Source organism: Scyliorhinus canicula, chromosome 10 (assembly GCF_902713615.1).
Source record: "Scyliorhinus canicula chromosome 10, sScyCan1.1, whole genome shotgun sequence".
NCBI classification, from domain to species: domain Eukaryota; kingdom Metazoa; phylum Chordata; class Chondrichthyes; order Carcharhiniformes; family Scyliorhinidae; genus Scyliorhinus; species Scyliorhinus canicula.
In genome coordinates this window covers 84,374,683-84,394,081 of record NC_052155.1, presented here as the reverse complement: position 1 = coordinate 84,394,081, position 19,399 = coordinate 84,374,683, and the positions used below count along the sequence as shown (strand labels likewise).

General features: G+C 43.7%; 1 protein-coding gene across 3 annotated transcripts in view; it reads right to left on the bottom strand.

The window, feature by feature from the left end:
• Positions 1-8,018: 8,018 nt before the first annotated feature.
• Positions 8,019-19,399, bottom strand: part of LOC119972490 (putative Polycomb group protein ASXL3) — a 411,440-nt gene continuing 400,059 nt past the window's right edge. For all 3 annotated transcript variants that reach the window (XM_038809261.1, XM_038809262.1, XM_038809263.1), the window contains one exon: positions 8,019-17,214. In XM_038809261.1, coding sequence (XP_038665189.1) covers positions 13,525-17,214 — 3,690 coding nt within the window. In that variant the 3' untranslated portion in view covers positions 8,019-13,524. The remainder of the gene's footprint in view (positions 17,215-19,399) is intronic.

The window sequence follows — 19,399 nt, the reverse complement described above, 5'->3', positions numbered from 1 at the left end:
GCTGTTGTATATTTCGGAACCCAGCATGTTGGTGGAGAGTATAATGGAGCTGCTCCAGAGATTTGGGACGTTCTCGAGGTATAAATTGAATCTCGGAAAAAGCAAGTATTTTATAGTCGTCCCCTGGGAGTAGGAGGCGGAGTGGGGAGGGCTGCCATTCCATTTGGCAGCAACCCACTTTATCATCGAATTTACAGTGCAGAAGGAGGCCATTCGGCCCATCGAGTCTGCCCCGACCCTTTGAAAGAGCAGCCCATTTAAGCCCACGCCTCCACCCTATCCCCGTAACTCAGTAACCCCACCCAACCTTTCTGGACATGAAGGACAATTTAGCATGGCCAATGCGTCTGAGATGTGGGAGGAAATCGGAGCACCCGGAGGAAACCCACGCACATACGGGGAGAACGTACAGGCTCCACACAGACAGTGACCCAAGCCGGGAATCAAACCTGGGCCCCTGGAGCTGTGAAGCAACTGTGCTAACCACTGTGCTACCGCGCTGCCCAGGTATTTGGGGATGCAGGTGGTCCGAGATTGGACAGGGTTTCGGAAGTTTAATTTCATAGTTTGGTGGGGCGGGTGAAGGCGGATTTGATGAGGTGGGACAATCTCCCGTTGTTGGCAGTTAAAATGAATGCTTTGTCGCAATTCCTGTTTGTATTTCAATGTCTGCTAGTCTTTATAGCTAAGTCCTTCTTTGGGACGGTAGACAAGTTGATCTCGTCGTTCATTTGTGGAGTGGGGGGTGGGGGGTGGGGTGGGGGGGGGGGGGGGTGTGAAAGACGGCCAGGATTAGGAGGGGGTGGTATTGCAGAGGGGATGGCATGGCAGGCCTCCCAAACTTGCTGTGTTATTGTTGGGCGGCGAATGCAGAGACGGTGTGGGCTGGAAGAAGGAGAGGGGAGTGGCTCTGTGGGTAAGGACGAAGGCGTCGGGGTTGCGGGCACTTGCAGGAAAGTACTTGTGAGTCTAGTGGCGGTGATCACATTGAAGGAGGCAGTTTAGGCAGCATGTCACAATTTTGCCCAAATTGAAAAGCTAACCTGTCCAATAATAAAGACACACCTTTGGCTGGATCTTGCTGGAAAATAATGGTGTGTTATTGGCTCATGTGGTTGTTAATGTACAAATTGGTCAACAAGCTCAGGGAATTAATAGGCAAAGCCTGAATTGCAAATCACCTGAATTTTGCTGGTCAATTTATGTCACTTCACGCATTGCGCTCTTAGACACCCTGTTATTTTTAAGAACTTGAAGCTTTTAATAGAATCATAGAGTTTAAAGTGCTGAAGGAGGCCATTCGGCCCATCAAGTCTGCACCGGCCCTTGGAATGAGCGCTCTACCTATGCTCACACATCCACCCTATCCCTGTAACCCCACCTAACCTTCTGGACACTAAGGGGCAATTTAGCATGGTCAGTCCACCTAACCTGCACATCTTTGGACTGTGGGAGGAAACCGGGGCACCCAGTGAATACCCTCGCAGACAGGTGGGGAAGGTGCAAACTCCACACAGACAGTCATCCGAGGCCGGAATTGAACCCGGGTCCCTGGAGCTGTTGGGCAGCAGTGCTAACCACTGTGCCACCATGCCGCCGTTTTGTATATCAGTTGCTCACAAAACTTCCCGCAGAAAGTCAGTACTGGAACTGAACAGCACAGCTACCTCTTTAATGACAGGATAACAGGATAATTATTAATGCAATGACAACTAACCTCTCTCGTCCACAAAGAAAACAATTGAAACTGTTCAATCGTATGTTGGCATGCAGTAAATTGGTTGTTAGATTTTTAAAATGTTACTTTTTATCCCAACTTTTCCTTTCTGTCTTTTTTTACTTCTCGAAAGCCAATCTCTGTGTCTAATTTACTCAATACACCTTCCTCTGCTGACTTAGATTTCTTGCTTAATCCTTAAATCTCAGTAGTTAAGAATATAAGAAATACAAGTGGACCATTTGGCCTCTTGACTTTGCTCTGCCATTCAATAAGTTCCTGGCTGATCTGATCGTGACCGTAACCCCACTTTCCTGCCTGCTCCCCATAACCTCTGAATTCCTTGTAGATCAAAAGTCTTTCGAACTCAGCCTTGAATATATTCAATGATCCAGCTTCTACTTTTCTCTGGGGTAATGAATTCCAAAGATTAATGACCCACTGAGCTAGGGGGCGGGATTCTGTGACCCCCTGCCGGGTCGGAGAATCGGCGGGGGGGGGGGGGGCAGCGTAAACCCCGCCCCCGCCGGCTGCTGAACTCTCCAGCGCCGGGGATTTGGCGGGAGCGGGAAGCGCAGGTCGGCGATCGCTGGCAGCGCCCCCCCCCCCCCGGCAATTCTCGGGCTCGCGATGGGCCGAGTGGAGTAGGCCCGTTTCCAGCCGGTCCCACTGGCGTAGAGTAGGTACTTACCGGCGGGACCTGGCTGCACGGGCGGCCTCTGGGGTCCTTGGGGGGGGGGGGGGCGCATGCGGTTGCCCCACAGTGGCCTGGCCCGCAGTCGGGGCCCACCAACCCGCGGGTGGGCCTGTGCCGTGAGGGCACTCTATTCTTCTGCGTTGGCTGCTGTGGTCCTCTGCCATGGCCGACGCAGAGATGAACCCCCCCGCGCATGCGCTGGGATGACACCAGCACACGTTGGCACTCCCCCGCATGCGCCAAATCACACCAGCCGGCAGAGGCCCATCGGCGTCGGTTGCCATGGCGCCAAGCCCCTTCCCCGCCGGCCGGTGCAAACCACCCCAGCGCCGGCCTAGCCCCTGAAGGTGCGGAGGATTCCGCACCTTTGGGGCGGCCCAATGCCAGAGCGGTTCACGCCACTCCTCGGCGCCGGAGTTGCCCGCCCCACTGATTCCCGCCCAAGAACGTCCTCCTCATCCCTGACTTAAACAGGAGACCTGTTATTTGAAATTCTGTCCCCTAGTTCTAGATTCCCCCATGTCGAGGTTGTCATGTGAGAGTACCTTTAGGAAATGGGTGTTTAAGAAATGTACCTTTAAGAACTGAATGGTTATCAGTGATGTCAGAGTGTGGGTGGAGTTGGGCTGTCTGTCAGCTTTTTACTTTTGTTTTAGGTTGTTTCCTGCAGGGTGTGTTTTAGTTTTGTTTTCAGTGTTGGAGCTGAATCCAGACCAAGCAAGTGTAGTGCTGTTCTCTCTGCCATCAAAAGACTATCTCTTGATCATTTGGTGAATTCAGAATTATAAATATTTTCAGTCGTGACTTTAACCTGATGTGCTTCTATTAAAGGTTTTGTTTTTAAGTTGTATGGATGTTAAAAGGAAAGCTTAAAGGATTACTTATTGTCGTATTCTTTGTGGGTTGTAGTTGAATTGATGGTTGCTAAGATGTTCACGGAATGTTTAAAAAGGTTAACTTGAGTTCATAGAATAAACATTGTTTTGCTTTAAATAATACTTTTCAATTTCTGCTGTACCACACCTGTAGAGTGGGCCGTGTGCTCCCCATACCACAATCTATTAAAGGTTGTGGGTCAGGTGAACTCCATGATACACTTCGGGGTTCTCTAAACCCTGGCCCATAACAAGGTGCTTAAGAAAAAGTCTAATGCTGTATTCTACGAGATGCCCTACTTCAGCAAGATGTGACCCTGTACCCAATGATGCTATCAGGCAGGTTGGTGGACCTCTCCAAACAACAATCAGGCATGTATCTGTAATACATCGTTGTTTTTGGAATGGCAATATGGTGAAAATATCAACTATCACTTGAATTCCCTTTCTAAAAATAAAAGTCTAAAAATTGGATAGCTCCTTTTTTTGATCAGGGTGGGGGAGAGGTGATGTTGCAGTTTGCAACATGTCTACACCTATTCAAAACCAGATGGATGACATGTGAAATTGTTGCAGTATTCACACCTCCATGATTGCAACATAACTCTAAGTGTCTCCCCTGAACTGCTGTATGCCTTGCTGCCGGTTGTCTCTGTGCTGTCTCAGGGGACGACGCAACATTCTGAACAAACCAGATGCTTCATGCAACCTTCTTTTTTTAAATGCTCAGTTCCTGGGACTTCCAGTGGTTGCCATGGAGTGAGTGGTCACACATTTGGTGGCTCCCGCTCAAGGTGGATTATTTTGGTCCTTCCCCACCTGTCTTTGGAGTCCTTTTGAGGATGAAAGGTGTGTGAGTGTCCAGGGAAGGTAATGGTCCTCTGGTGAGTCTGATGCATGGATCAGATGACGGGAAGTGCTAAGAGAAAGAGAGAGCAGTTGAAGCAGGGCAGCTTTCGTGATGAACCACAGGTCAAGTTGGCGGAGGGCAAGGCGGCAGCATGGCTCGCCCAGTGGTCGATAGAGCAACTGGGGGAGTTTTTAAATAGGTTCCAGGAGCAGAGGGAGGAGGCCTCGGAGAACCTGGCGAAGGTGGTGGAGCCTCTTAGCATGGCAATTGAGAAAGTGGGGCAGAGGCAGGAGCCTCAGGGCCTGGCGATTCAGAGGCGGTGGGGAACATGAGGAGTGGACGGCCTCGCTGGCAGTGGAGAAGGGGATGGTGATGGACAACCAGAAGAGGCTGAGAGAGAATAGCTCAAGGCGACAGAATCTCAGGATAGTCGGGATGCCCGAGGGAGCCAATGCTGCCAAGGATGTGCCAAAGATGTTGGAGCAGTTGATGGGGGAGGGGGCTTCTGATCGGCCCCTCGAGGTGGATGGGCACACAGGGTGCTGAGGAGGAGGCCGCAGGTGGGGGAGCCGCCGAGGGCGATGGTGGTGCGGTTGCACCATTCCTTGGACGAGGAAATTATTTTGCCGTGGGCGAGGCAGACCAGTTGAGGTACCTGGGAAGGGAGTGAGCAGTGGGTTTACCAGGACTCTAATCTCCCCTCCCCCTCCAATCCACCCCTCCGTCCAACCAGCAACAAACAAAGAACGAAAAGCATACTCGCCATGACCACTCCTTGTCGAACCCCAACCTAAAAAATCCACTCAGACATTTTACCAAATACACAAAGCTCCTCTCCAAAGTTCAATGTCTTCACACTCCTCCCAGTCCATGGTCTCTCTTAAAGTCCATTGCCTCCTCCGGTAACTCAAAATAACACTCTTGCATCTGATAAGTCACCCACAAGCGGGCAGGGTACAAAAAGTTCCAGGAGCAGAGGGAAGAGGCCTCGGAGGACCTGGCGAAGGTGGTGGAGCCTCTTAGCATGGCAATTTAGAGCTTGTGAACAGGAGAGCCGGGTTTAACTGTGAAGGCTGCCTTCTTCAAGAAGGGAGTGAAGTTTGGGGTTTTGTACCCTGCCCGCTTGTGGGTGACTTATCAGATGCAAGAGTGTTATTTTGAGTCACCGGAGGAGGCAATGGACTTTAAGAGAGACCATGGACTGGGAGGAGTGTGAGGACATTGAACTTTGGAGAGGAGCTTTGTGTATTTGGTAAAATGTCTGAGTGGATTTTTTAGGTTGGGGTTCGACAAGGAGTGGTCATGGCGAGTATGCTTTTCGTTCTTTGTTTGTTGCTGGTTGGACGGAGGGGTGGATTGGAGGGGAGGGGAGATTAGAGTCCTTAGGGGGCGACCATGCTAGTTGGGCGGGTTCGTTAATGGAAGTGAAGTGGGGGGTTGCAGGAGGAAGCCGTGGGGAGGATGGGTTGGTTCTTTTTTTGAGGGGGGGGGGAGAGGGGGTTGCTGACATGGTGAGGTTGGTGTGGTGTAGTTGGCAAGGGAGAGATGACGGTGGACATCCGAGGGCGGTCCTGGAGGGGCGTGTGACGCGGGTTGGCCCAAGAAGGGGTATGGTTGATCAGCAGGGGACGGAGGCGGGGAGGCAGGTTGGTCACGTGGAATGTGCGAGGCTTGAATGGGCCAGTGAAATGGTCGTGTGTGTTCACGCACCTGAGGAGTCTGAAGGCAGATGTGGTGTATCTGCAGGAGATGCACCTGAAGTTGGGGGATCAGACGAGGCTAAGGGTTGGGTCGGGTAGTTGTTCTACTCGGGGCTAGATATGAAGATGACGGGGGTAGCAGTGTTTGTCAATGAGAGGGTGGTGTTTGTGGTGGGGAGCATTGTGGCCAGTCTGTTGGGGGGGGGGGGGGGGGGGGGGATGTGGTGGTTAGTGGGAAAGTTTGCGGATGACACAAAGATTAGCTGGGTGGTTAATAGTAAGTTTGAGTGATTTGGGTTCCAGGAAGATATAGATAGGATGGTCAAATGGACAGATAAATGGCAGATGGAATTTAACCCTGAAAAGTGTGAGGTGATACACTTTGGAAGGAGTAATTTAGCAAGGAAGTGTGATTTGAGGAAAAACGTTTTTACCCAGAGAGTGGTGACAGTCTGGAATGCACTGCCTGCTACTTTAAAAAGTACCTCAATGAGTACTTGGCACACCATAATATTCAGGGCTCTGGGCCAAGTGCTGGCAAGTGGGATGAGGTGGGCAAATTAGTACCTTTCATGCATCTGTGCAGAATCGATGGGCCGAGAGTCTTCTTCTGCTCTGTAGTATTCTGTGATTCTGTGAACTGGCGGGGATGCCGGTGGTCCTGGTTAATGTTCATGTCCCAAATTGAGATGATGTGGTTTTTATGAGCCAGGTGTTGGGGAGGATTCCAGATTTAGATACGCATCGCTTGAAAGGTTCACACGGAGGTGGAAACCATTCATCGATTCCTTCAAGGAGGATTGAGGGGACAGCAAGGAAAGGGGTTACAATGGGGAAGGCGGGGCGTGGTTCCGGGGCAGTGTCAGTGGCCTGGGGTTGTTTCTTCGGTTGATGTAATGTTCTTCTGATGCTCTTTGGTTGTTCTTTTAATATTTTGTATATTTATATTTTTGTTGAAAAGCTTTGAATAAAAATATTTTTAAAAAAGGCCCAGTTCCTACTAAAGGGAGGTTGCAGCAATGCACCGCAGGCTACTGGATAATCACTTTGGAACTCTTGGGGAGGGCAAGCAGGATGTCCAATGCCAGGGAACGGGTTTCTTGCTTCTGTGAAACCACACGGGGGGTATTGGTCAGACATGGAGACAAGGACGAAGGTCAGGTTTCTGCCAGGGATGCAGGAAGTCTTCATGAATGAGCTTCAGAAAGGAATGGGATCAGATGGCAAGACCAGTTAAGGCCCAGCGTGTCGCACTCAGTACATAGTAACAGTACCAAAAGAAGTTAATGACTTCACACGCGAGGTCAAGGCCAATGAAGGCATTTGCACATCACATCTTACAACTACCATAACCACCCATCTCTCAATAGTGACACTGCCTGCACATGCGTTAGCCAAATTTAATATCCTCGTGTTGCGTCAGTCCATTTGGGTTCATGACATCATGATATTTTCAATTCGAGGTCTTCAGGCACACACAGAGGACACACTACTTCATTAACACCATGTAGATAATGCAGGAAGTGACCAGCGGCATGGTGTGCGTAAAACTCAGATAGACCTTTGATAATTTTAATTTTCCCCCCAATTTAGCATGGCCAAACTATTTACCCTGCACAATTTTGGGTTGTGGGAATGAGACCTATGCAGACATGGGGAGAATGTGTAAATTCCACACGGACAGTGACCAAGGGCCGGGATCGAACCCAGATCCTCGGCGCCGTGAGGCAGCAGTGCTAACCACTGCCCACCATGCCACCTAGATAGGCCTTTGATAATGTTCCACAACTGAATTTATGCCCATAGTCTTATAATTTATAATGTGGAGATGCCAGCGTTGGACTGGAGTGAGCACAGTAAGAAGACTTACAATATCAGGTTAAAGTCCAACATGTTCGTTTCAAACACTAGCTTTCGGAGCACTGCTCATTCACCTGAGAAAGGAGCAGTGCTCCGAAAGCTAGTGTTTGAAATGAACATGTTGGTCTTAAACCTGGTGTTGTAAGACTTCTTATTGTAATTTATAAATATAGCTTGAATAAAACCAAAGCAAGGTAAATGCCTCTAGGGTTCAAAGAAAGTGACTCTTTAAATAAAAGGGATACATTTAATCATTCCTATCTTGTGAATCACAGAAGTAGAGTTATTCAATGTATTTTCTTTATTTTGGTAACCTTGAAATGATGCATCAAATAAATCTGTGTTTAAATGTAATGAGGAGTTTTCAGTGATGAAACACAGCTGGTATTACTGGCCTATAAAAATAAGATGCATTGTGAAACATCAATAAAAACATGAAGCTGGGAACTTAGCTCTGTCAGGCTATAGCTTGAAAATAAGATCATATCAAAACTAAAAAGATGTTGCACAGTCACATAAAAATTACTCTTTTCTTGTGGATCTACTAAAACCAATTATTACAGGTTGTGTGATTCGACAGCGCCTTCAGTTTGCAGTGAGGTACAAAATGATATTCAATTTACTAACAATCAGTGTCTCAGGATGCAAATAATTGCGCAGCATATCTTTAATCAGGAAAAATACAGAAAACATATTCAAAAGATTTCATTTAAGTTTATGATACAGTAGAATGCCATTTAATGTGACTCACAAAACAAAAAATATAACGCACAATGTAAAATGTGACTCCCTGAATTTACAACAAAATAAACACTTTTGGTTTACTCATGAATAGGAGTTGTTCCGTCAGTCAATGTTAGACATTAAATGTTAAATAACAGGAATGCACCTCGAAGAAAAAACTGCCTCTTCAGAGGACTTTGTAAACCATCTCTGAATTTGTGTCACCTGATTCAATTTATCTTTTCTTTGGTGGAAGAACAAAGAAAAGAAAATAGAATGAAATGATTATTTTAGTACATGTGGTATAGTTATATGATATTTTAAGTCATATTTATTAATATAAATAAAAAACAAAATATGCTGGAAAAACTCAGTATGTTTGGCAGCATCTGTGGAAAGAGAAACACGTTTTGTGTTCAATATCACTTTTCTTCGAAACGTTTGCTTTTATCAGCATAAATACAGTATGAGATCCCATGAATGCCAGACTAATTTAAAGGAAAGCATCTGCTTACATAACGACCAGTAACGATTGATGAATGGGTGAAATAGACAACCCAGGGAGTGTGCATGCAGATACCAGCTAAAGGTTATCAGTCATGTCAAAAGCTGTGGGCCACAGATTAACCACTTTTGTTTATTGCTTTAACAGGACCATAAACCATAATTAAAGCCAAGAAGTAAGGATTATTCAATTTATACATATAATCCTAAAATCTGAAAGCACTAAAAGTGGCTAATTGGCCCATTGCGTCTTTTCGGGCTCTCTGAAAAAACTACTGACTCATTCCCCTGCTCTCTCCCAACACTCTTTAAAGTCATCTTTTAAATTGAACTTCATCTTAAATATTTGAAATATGCACTGATCTTGAATCAAATATTTGGTCATCTTTATTTGAGTTCTGAAGTAATTAGAGTGTTGCCAGTTATGTGAAAGTATTGTATTTACAAGCATCTCAGCCTTATTTATTTTTCGGGTTGAAGAAATGGAGGCACAAATACGTGGCTGCACTTGTATGAATCACAGACTTTGAAACTAATAATTTATTCAAAAACATTTTCTTTTTTGTGTTTGCCAATTTTTAGAAATCCACATGTCAATTTCCCAACATTAAAAAAAAAATCTATTAATTCAATGGTTTGAAAGCAAAAGTTCCTGGAATTAAAACTTATGGATTCAGCATTTGTAACATTTGACTTGGGAAAGGAGTCACAAGCTTGAACCCACACCGCAACTGATATTGACATTTATGATTTCTTTCACTGAAGGGCTTTACAGTTTTTGCAAGGGTAGGATTCCACACAGATTATTGTGGGACAATAGTGTACTTCTAATAATTCAGCCATTTTTCCACTAAAAATATTTGAATTATCTAAAATTACTAGTATCAGTGGAAAGAATAGTAAGGGAAAAACTTGCATTAGCAACATGAAAACTAAATGGTATTTTACTCAAAATTGCTTTGAAATGGCAAGCATCACATCTCACACTGAAGACTGTAAAGTCTACCTTTCTAATGTACATGATGACAATTTTCATTAGATTAATGCTGATTGCTGATTTTTAATTGATACTGCATCTGTATTATAGAACATTATCCGCCGTTGTGAGCAGCCTTTGCTCACTTGTTGACATATTTATGGTTCAGATCATTACAAGCATTCTTGAGATGTCATTCAGTAACAGTTTCTGAAAGTTTCATAAAATGCGTTTTTAAAAACATTTCAGCCATGGCTTTTTTCACACCAAAACAAGAAAAACACGAAAACAAATCCATATTAAAACCTACTTTACAGCACTTTCTTTCCTTTACAAGAGAGACAGAGTGCTGAGGATAATTGGTGTTGATCTTTTTCTAGGGGCATTTGAGGCAACAAATTTATCTGATTTTCAGAATCTCACTAACACAGTGGATGCAATAATTATAATCTGGATACTATTTTATTACTCTTGGACAAGGTAATCATTCACACACGCAATCTCTCAGGCAACCGTGAATAACAAACCCATGCATTAAATCTGATCACAACGAGAAGAGATACATCAAATTATTTAAAATACCATGGGCACTTACCAGACTTCATAATATATAAGTTAATTTTAGAAAAACTGCTACTACACTGATAGCACACCACATTGAATGGGTTTAAGACAAAATTGTATTTGTTAACATTGTCTTAATGTTAATTCATTTAGTTCTCTCCACTTTGAGGGGCCCTGCCCTTTAGTCTTGACCAGGAGGCCCAGATATCATTGATAGCAAGTGGCATGAAAGCAAATAATATCTAGCTGAAACAGCAGACTAAAGATGGGTTTCAGGTAACAACTATCTCCAGCAGATTACATCTTGGGGAGACAATGGGCCTTCATAAAAATACATGTTACCAGATGAGGAAAGATTAAACTTTCCCTCCTGTAATTGGATTGGGGTGAATTAAATTATTGGACCAATTTACTGATTCCTCATATAAAAATTGGTCTGCTATCTTTTTGAAGTTCTGTGCTCAGTTTACGTTTTTATATCTTGCATACTGTCAAGAAAAACAACTTGCTGGATCTCTTGGATTCTGTTAATAGGTAGGGATGGGGGTTCCTCCTGCATGCGAGCCCCTCCTGCACGGGAGTCCCATTTCCAATAGAGGGTGCTGCCAGTGGCAAGTGCCACCCCTGTGGGTTGTCCCTACCTCCACCCTTTAAACCACCTCTCCCAGCCCAAGTCTGGTCTTGGAAACCCATCCCACCTACCTCTCCTCTGGGCCTCCAATTTTGCTGCTGGCCCCATGCCTACGACACTACTGGTGGCACTGCTGAGACTGAAGAATTACTGGCCTCTGATTGGCTGGCAGCTCTTGGAAGCGAGACAACCATCTGGCAGGATCCAGGTGCCCGATTGCTTTTTAATCATGCGAGGGCTCCTGAAAATGGCCATGGCCAGGTTGCCATTGGTTCTCCAGCTAGTGGATGGACCCACTGCCGCAGCCATTAAATCAAGTCTTGGGATAGCGGAGACTTTGTTGTGACTCCTCACTCCAGGATGCACCTCACGGCGCCAAGGTCCCAGGTTTGATCCCGGCCCTGGGTCACTGTCCATGTGAAGTTTGCATATTCTCCCCGTGTCTGTGTGGGTCTCACCCCCACAACCCAAAAGATGTGCAGGGTAGGTGGATTGGCCACACTAAATTGCCCCTTAATTGGGAAAAAAAATTGGACACTCTAAATTTTAAAAAACAAGAGCACTGCTGTCTTTCTACAAATTGTCAATAGCCTTTGCAAATTACTCATAATTAAAGATTAATTCATTTAGAAAATGGTTTGTGATAGCAACAAAAAGGTGCCATCATATCAGATGAAAAATGCGCTGTTATAGATTATAAAAATCCTGGAAATTATTTGTAATGTTCTGCACTGGTAATCTACTTAGTCCCAAGCTTCCAGTGTTTGTACAAATATGAACAAACCAGATTAGCTGCACCAACTTTCTGTGTTTCTGTGCAACACATAGATTTGTTTAAACAAGAGCAAAACATTTGCAAAATCTGACGATATTGCATTAACTAGCACATATAACACAAACAACCACGTTCAATCAATTCTACATTTGTTATGTTTACTGCATACTCATACAAAGTGCTATTACATGCTGAAAGTGAATTAAAAAGATAACAAATGCGGATGGGCAAAGTTAATAGGTACACTATTTTAAATAATGCAGACTACCCTATTCCTCTGAAAAATAATGTAGATGCTATTTTTAAAAATTATTTCTACAATTAATAAATTAAGTATTTATGTGTAATACTTGAATGATGTGCCTAATCAAACAAGATTTATACCAGATTTATACTCATTTGGTTGTAACATTCATGCACTGCAACAATACCATTCCCTGTTTTATCTAACATTGCCAGAATAATTACAGTATAGTGATAAACTGGATATTGGGGCTCAACTAGCCCCAGAAGCAGCTTGTGTAAAATATCAGTGCTTTAAAAGGTTACAAATTCCCTACACTGGTGAAGACTCAGAGAGAGAAGTACAACTATTCTAATGACAAAACTCCACAGAAAATACACCTAAACAAATTCACATTGTGTTTCAGTCTCTGATATGTGCTAACTTTCAAGATCCTGGTGCGGAAATCATTTCCAGACTATAAAACCTAGTGTTATAAAACTTAAAAAATAGTGCTAAGATTTAACCACTTTTATATAGCTTATATGGTTTCTTCACTTTAAAAACACAGCTGGCTTTAGTGTTTCAGCGCATAGAATATGCAAAGGTTGCATTCAAGTATTATGGCACATAATTAACACAATTGTTGATTAGTCAGCTTCTGCGCAACAAAAATAATAGACCTTTGCAAAAAAAAACTCTGTATGATTTTGAACTTCTCTCATAGGAATTGCTGCAATCCTACAAAAGAAATGATATGCATCTAACTGAATGGTTAAAATCAGTTTTAAGAAGCTGTTTGAAAGCATCCAAGAATCCAAAAGGATTTTTAACCCTTTGAAAACAGAATATATTCTCAAAGTAAAGTATTCCACATGGTATCATATCTAGAATAGAAGACTTCCTGTAATTGTTTTGCAATCCAATTCTTCTTGTTTGTGTGTTACTTTCTCTAAACTGTTCAACTGCACCTGACTGAGAAAGCAGGTAGATCACATGTTCGCATGACACCGCCAGAAACTCTATTGCTGTTCCTGTTGCTCGGAAGTGAAGATTGCTGTGCTGCACTTTTTCTTGAGAGCATACTGTGTGGGATTGCTAGCACAATCCTATTCCTCTACCAGTTCATCAGGATAATAACTGTAATAACTTAGCAAGGTACAGCAATTATTTATCAAAGCATCTCATGCAAACTCTTCTAAAAATTGAAGTTGGTAAATGCAGGGAACTGTGTTATATTTACTAATCCAGAACATTATTAGAATAAATACTGCAATCTTGGAATTTGGTGTAGTACAGTACAGTGGAGTCCTCAAAGGGTTATAACAAGTCACCCTTTAAGATTCATTAGCATGATAAAGTACTGACAAAACATTCCTATTCTTGTGCTATGCAGCAAGTGGAAATAATCCTTTTGGTGAGGCATCCTCTATCGTACTACTAAGCAGGCTACACATAATTTTGAAGGCCCTATGCAGTCATCATGGCAGAAGGCCCCACATCCTTTACACATAATCATGGCTTTCAGTCTGCAAGAGCATTTCAGCTCCAGTTCTTCACCACCACTAGTACCAGAAAATCTATGAGCTGGAATGCTAGTGTTCTGGTTGGACAAAGTAATAGTGTTGTTTCCATTATTTCCCAAAAAACTACCAATGGACTGTTCAATAACAGAGGCAGCTTGTTTCAAATTAGTGCCACTGAAATGTAATGTGGAATAATTTCCATAGAGTTGCTGCTGATGTAGAAATTTTGAAGTAGAAAGTTGTGAGGCTGATTTACTCGTCTCAGAGGACAGAGGGGAAGGAAAGTCAGGTTCATTTACTATTTTGCCTAAAAATACATCCATTGTTGGTCCAAAAACCTTTACGTGTTCTTTTGTTTCATAATGGTCACTTGAAAAATCTTTGACATCCACCGCACAGCCATTGTTTAGGCCCTCAACAGAAAACTGCTCCATTTTAATATCACTACAGCTATCAGTTGTAGAAAGCAAACTCGTTCTTTTATTGGTTTCCATAGTAACAGATCCTCGGTTTTGATTAGGAGGCACTTCGCATTCGCTTAGTGTCGGAAGATGTTTTGCAGATTTATTCTGGACACTTTGCGTTGCTCTGCAGCTGCTTTCAGTTTGCTTAATTTTAAGACTGTTTGGGAAAACAGCATCTGTGCTTTCCTGATCTGTGTCTGGAGATGTATTGACTTGTGCTATGGAGTTAAATGCTGGGCTACTTCTCTCCAGATGTCGGTTGAATTTTAATACTCTTGGAGTGGTATAGCCCAGTGCGGTTGGCAGAGTAGTTTGCAGTGAGGCTTCTGCTTCAGCCAATCGTCTCAAATCAACAGAATGTTGGTGAGGGTTGGGCTCTCTCTCTAAGATAGGGGTTGTGTCAGTCAAGTTGTTGCTGTTATCGCTACTGGTCAACAAACTCTGCTTCAGACTACATGAAGCCAAAGATCGCTTGTGCTCTCTAAACTCTGGGCTTTGAGCAACTTTGTGCTGAATGAAAGTCTTGTTAATCCATTCCTGTTTAAATAATGTCTGTCGTTCCCCTGATTGATCTTGTTCCATATTGAGTGGACTCTGTGCCCACATTTTAACTCCAACGGCAGTGAACTGCTTTGCTTGGTTAAACTTACTTTGTGACTGTTCTCCCACTGACTTAGCCTGTCTCTTGTTCACTTGCATTTCACGAGTTTTGCATTGAATCTGCCATACTGTTCCCCAAGTATGCCCCTTCGAGGCTTGGGAAAGAGAATGAGGAATGTTCATGGCGACATCTCTATCAGCTGAAGTCACTTTGGATTCAGTAGAACCTTGAGGGGGCAATGAAAGTCTATTAATTTCAAGCCTGGCACCTGATCGAAGCTGAGGCAACACTTTCTCCAAAGGCAAGTTGCCTTGCAGCAACTGTGTCACAAGAGGGTTATTGGCTTCAACTGATGAAAGATGACGATTAGCGCTTCCAGGAGCAGGAATTCTTTCTTGGCTTTCCATAGCTGCTAATGTGAAGGTCTGGGACTGCCTCATGTCCAAAGGTGGTTTGGAGTCTTTACCTTGCGAATTGTCTACATCTGGATGGATTTGAGGGGGAAGGGCATTTTCTGTTGCATCACAATTTTCCAGATGCTCTCCCTGTTTAGTTTCAGAGCTATGTGCAAGGGACAAATATTCTTCCTTTAGCCTGGACTTAATAGCTTTGGCTTTAACAGACTCCAATGTTCTTCCTTTTGTAACTGCGGATTCTTCAGGGCGCGTATAAGCGTCCCATTTGATACTCTTCATTGTACCATTGTCATATTCTTTATTGTTATTCAAGTTGTGGCTTTCGTTAATGTTGCTCACCAGTTCATTGATACTTTGCGTTTCTTTGCTGAGAAGATGACTTGATTTACTTTGGCTTGAGGTATTTTGGTCCTGGTTATTAATAACTATTCCTTCCAAATCTGTTGAGTTTTTAACTGTGGAACATTGATGTTGTGGATCAGTAAGCTCAAACTGGAGATCAGTAGTGTCTGCTGTGTCGTGTTGGAGTGTAGATCTTAGTGAGTTTTTTGATGGTAGTGGTAAACTGTCATTCTTTTGTTCTGTTAGCACCTTAGAGTCACTGTTTTGTAATTGATTATCACTATGTGGTTCAGGCCAATGACTGACAAATTCCTGAGAATCTACTTTACCGTTCAAAGCATTTTCTGTTTTAACCATTTCAGCCTGGGAGTCCATACTGACATTTGAAAATAAAGTTCCTGGCATGGTATGTGAATTAGCTACGCTGTAACCTGCATCAGAACTTGATACTCCTTCTGTAATGATAAGAGGTTTCAAAGAGTTCAAAAGCTCAGCACTTGCAATACCAATATTTTTCTCATTTACTGAAGTAGAGCTCAGATCTAGTGACAAGCCTTCAGAATTTGGGATGGTCCTAACACTGAAGTTGATTGGCACGTTCATATCACTGGCAGAATTCAAAGCACTATCGAACCTTGAAATGTCTGTACTGGCAACGCAGTTGGGTAATGTCGTGTTACCAACAGAGTGATGCCCAAAAGCAATATCATTAATATTAACTTCATGTTCATTATTGCTGAGAATGGTAATGTCATCACCAGCGTTTGGAGTTGAACTTTTATCAGGAGAAATGGCTCTGGTGCAATACTCTGCCAGGACAATAGGCTCAGGTGAACATTGCATTGACGCATTCTGCGCAGTGTCAGCTTTGGAAACAATGTCTACAGAACATGGAGAGACTGTATTAATATCAAAATCATTGGAACTTGGCACAGTAATTCCAATAATGCAACTTGGCAGTGTGTTATTGGCAACACTACTTGTTGCGGGATCCCTGTCAGCATTGCTTGGCATGGTACAACTATCAGCACATCTTGGCATACTAGTATTGTTAGCAGACTTCTGTTTAGTAATATTGTGAGGATGTTGTTCCTCGACACTAGTGCTGGGCACAGTGATATTGTCAGCAAAGGTGGCCATAGCAAAACCAACAGTGCTTTGCATTGCAGTGTTGTCAGTGCACTGTAGAATTGTAGCATTACTGACACAGTTGGATGTTGTGCTACTTTGAGCAGAGTTAGCCACTGCAGCATTATCAGGAGAGTAAGGCATAGCACCATTGATGACATTATCATCAACTTTTGGAACAGGAGTGCTTTCAGTACAGCATGTTATATTTATGGAAGAGATATGATCTGCTTTAGCAGTGTCTTCATTCATTGAAATGCCGGTATCCTGCACAACACCTACTGTAGTCCTGCCTTGTTTACAGGAGGGCTGTTCATCTGATTGCAATAACTGTGTTCTTGCCAGATGTTTTGCAAGTAACTTTGCCTTTGTCTGTGCTTTAATATCTGCCAGTGTTCTGGTTTGTCCTCCAATTGATCCTGTATTACCAATTCCTCCATCTCCCACCGTGCCAGCTGCTGCTGCTGCTGCTGCCTCCCTCTGAGCTCTAGCTTGTTGTGCTCTCGCTTTGATATCTGCAAGGGTCCTTGCACCAGTATTTCTTCCTCCACCTGGTACCGCACTGGAGGATGCCTTTGGACAGATCTGGTAGGATGAATGGCTCCTGATGACAAATGGAAGTTTGATCCTTGATAAGTGAATCTGACAAAGAAAAGCACCATAATTAGATCCATGCAAATACACTCAGAAATGAGGATGGATCTGAGTATCCCGTTATTTGCATTAGGTTATTTATTTAAAGAACATTACAATACTCTGCATTTGTTCACGTTTCTTAAGCAATTTTGGCAATAACAGATTTTAATGTTGCTCAATCAAAGATAAAATGAAGCTTGGATTCAGCCATTGCTTGAGAAATTGTTATGGCTATTTTGGAGCAAATGTTGGGCAGCACGGTGGTGTAATGGTTCGCACTGCTGCCTCACAACGCTGAGGACTTGGGTGCTATCCTGGCCCCAGGTCACTGTCCGCGTGGCATTTGCACATTCTCCCCATGTTTGTGTGGGTCTCATCCCCGCAACCCAAAAGATATGCAGGCTGGCCATGCTAAATTGCCCCTTAATTGGGGAAAATAAATAATTGGGTACTCTAAATTTATTAAAAAACTTTTTGGAGCAAATGTCGTCAGAGGAATATCAGTTTTACAGTTTTGAAAAAAATTAATTTGGACTCAACCTGGCTTCAAGAAAAGGTGGCCATATTCCATAAATCTGATCCAGTCTTTTGGAAAAAAATCAATTGAAAGGAAAATTAGCAAGATGTTAGTTGCTTAGATTTTGAAAAAAAATGTTTTAATAAAGTGTCACTGAGTTCTAGGCATTAAAACTAAGTTAACGGTATCAAGGATGAACTTCTGGATGGATCACAAATTAACTAAAGGTCTGGACCTTAGCCTGAAAGTTCCCCTGAACGTCAGTGGAGTGGGAGGAAAAACATGAAGCAAAGGGATAGTCTGGCTGAGTAAATTTTCATCCCAATTGTAGTCCATCAGCATCAGGTTCTACAACAGGTGGATGATTCACTGCTGTTCCAGATTACTGACAAGACAGCAAAGCTGAAAATAATCCCCTTGAACATTGATGTGTGTGAATTCAACTTGTGTTGCCCTATTATATATTTTCTTTTCTTTTCATGTACTGAATGATCTGTTTGAACTGCACGCAGAAAAATACTTTTCACTGTACCTCGGTACACGTGACGATAAACAAATCCAACCCATTCCCGAGGTGGAACAAATCTGACAAGATTGACACATGAACAATATGGCACAGTAGAAAAATACTGAAGGGAAGCCAGGCTAATTACATAGAATTTACAGTGCAGAAGGAGGCCATTTGGCCCATCGAGTCTGCACCGGCTCTTGGAAAGAGCACCCTACCCAAGGTCAACACCTCCACCCTATCCCCATAACTCAGTAACCCCACCCAACACTAAGGGCAATTTTGTACACTAAGGGCATTTTATCATGGCCAATCCACCTAACCCGCACATCTTTGGACTGTGGGAGGAAACCGGAGCACCCGGAGGAAACCCACGCACACACGGGGAGGATGTGCAGACTCCGCACAGACAGTTACCCAAGCTGGAATTGAACCTGGAACCCTGGAGCTGTGAAGCGATTGTGCTATCCACAATGCTACCGTGCTGCTAATCATCCTATTGGGAGCAGAGAAGGGGTGTAAACTGTTGGAGAGAAATGGCAAAGAGTAGAAGAGACATCACATCATTGAAAACGTATCCCCTCATTTTTCAGACAAAAATATTATTTTTAAAGAAGATTTTTTAAAGTCATACTTTCTTTTTGAACTACTGGAGTTTCTCTGCTTGAACAGCCAACTTAAGCAAACCAGGAAATTGGATGTAGTTGATTACTTCATATATGCCACCTGGCACGGGGCAATCTGATCGCCCCCAGATTCATCGACTAGGGGGTCTGGCAAATGGTAGCTTGAACGTCCCATCCCATCCCCACACACCAGCATCCTCCCTACCCCACACCTGCACCCCCCTCCGTTTTTTAAAATATATTTAGATTATCCAATTATTTTTTTCCAATTAAGGGGCAATTTAACGTTGCCAATCCACCTAGCTTGCACATCGTTGGGTTATGGGGGTGAGACCCACGCAAAGACAGGGAGAATATGCAAACTCCACATGGACAGTGACACAGGGCCAGGATCGAACCTGGGTCCTCAGCGCTGTGAGGCAGCAGTGGTAACTACTGTGCAACCGTGCCTGTCTGGTATGTGCCTGTACCAGCCTCCCCGAACAGGTGCCGAATGTGGTGACTAGGGGCTTTTCACAGTAACTTAGTTTGAAGCCTACT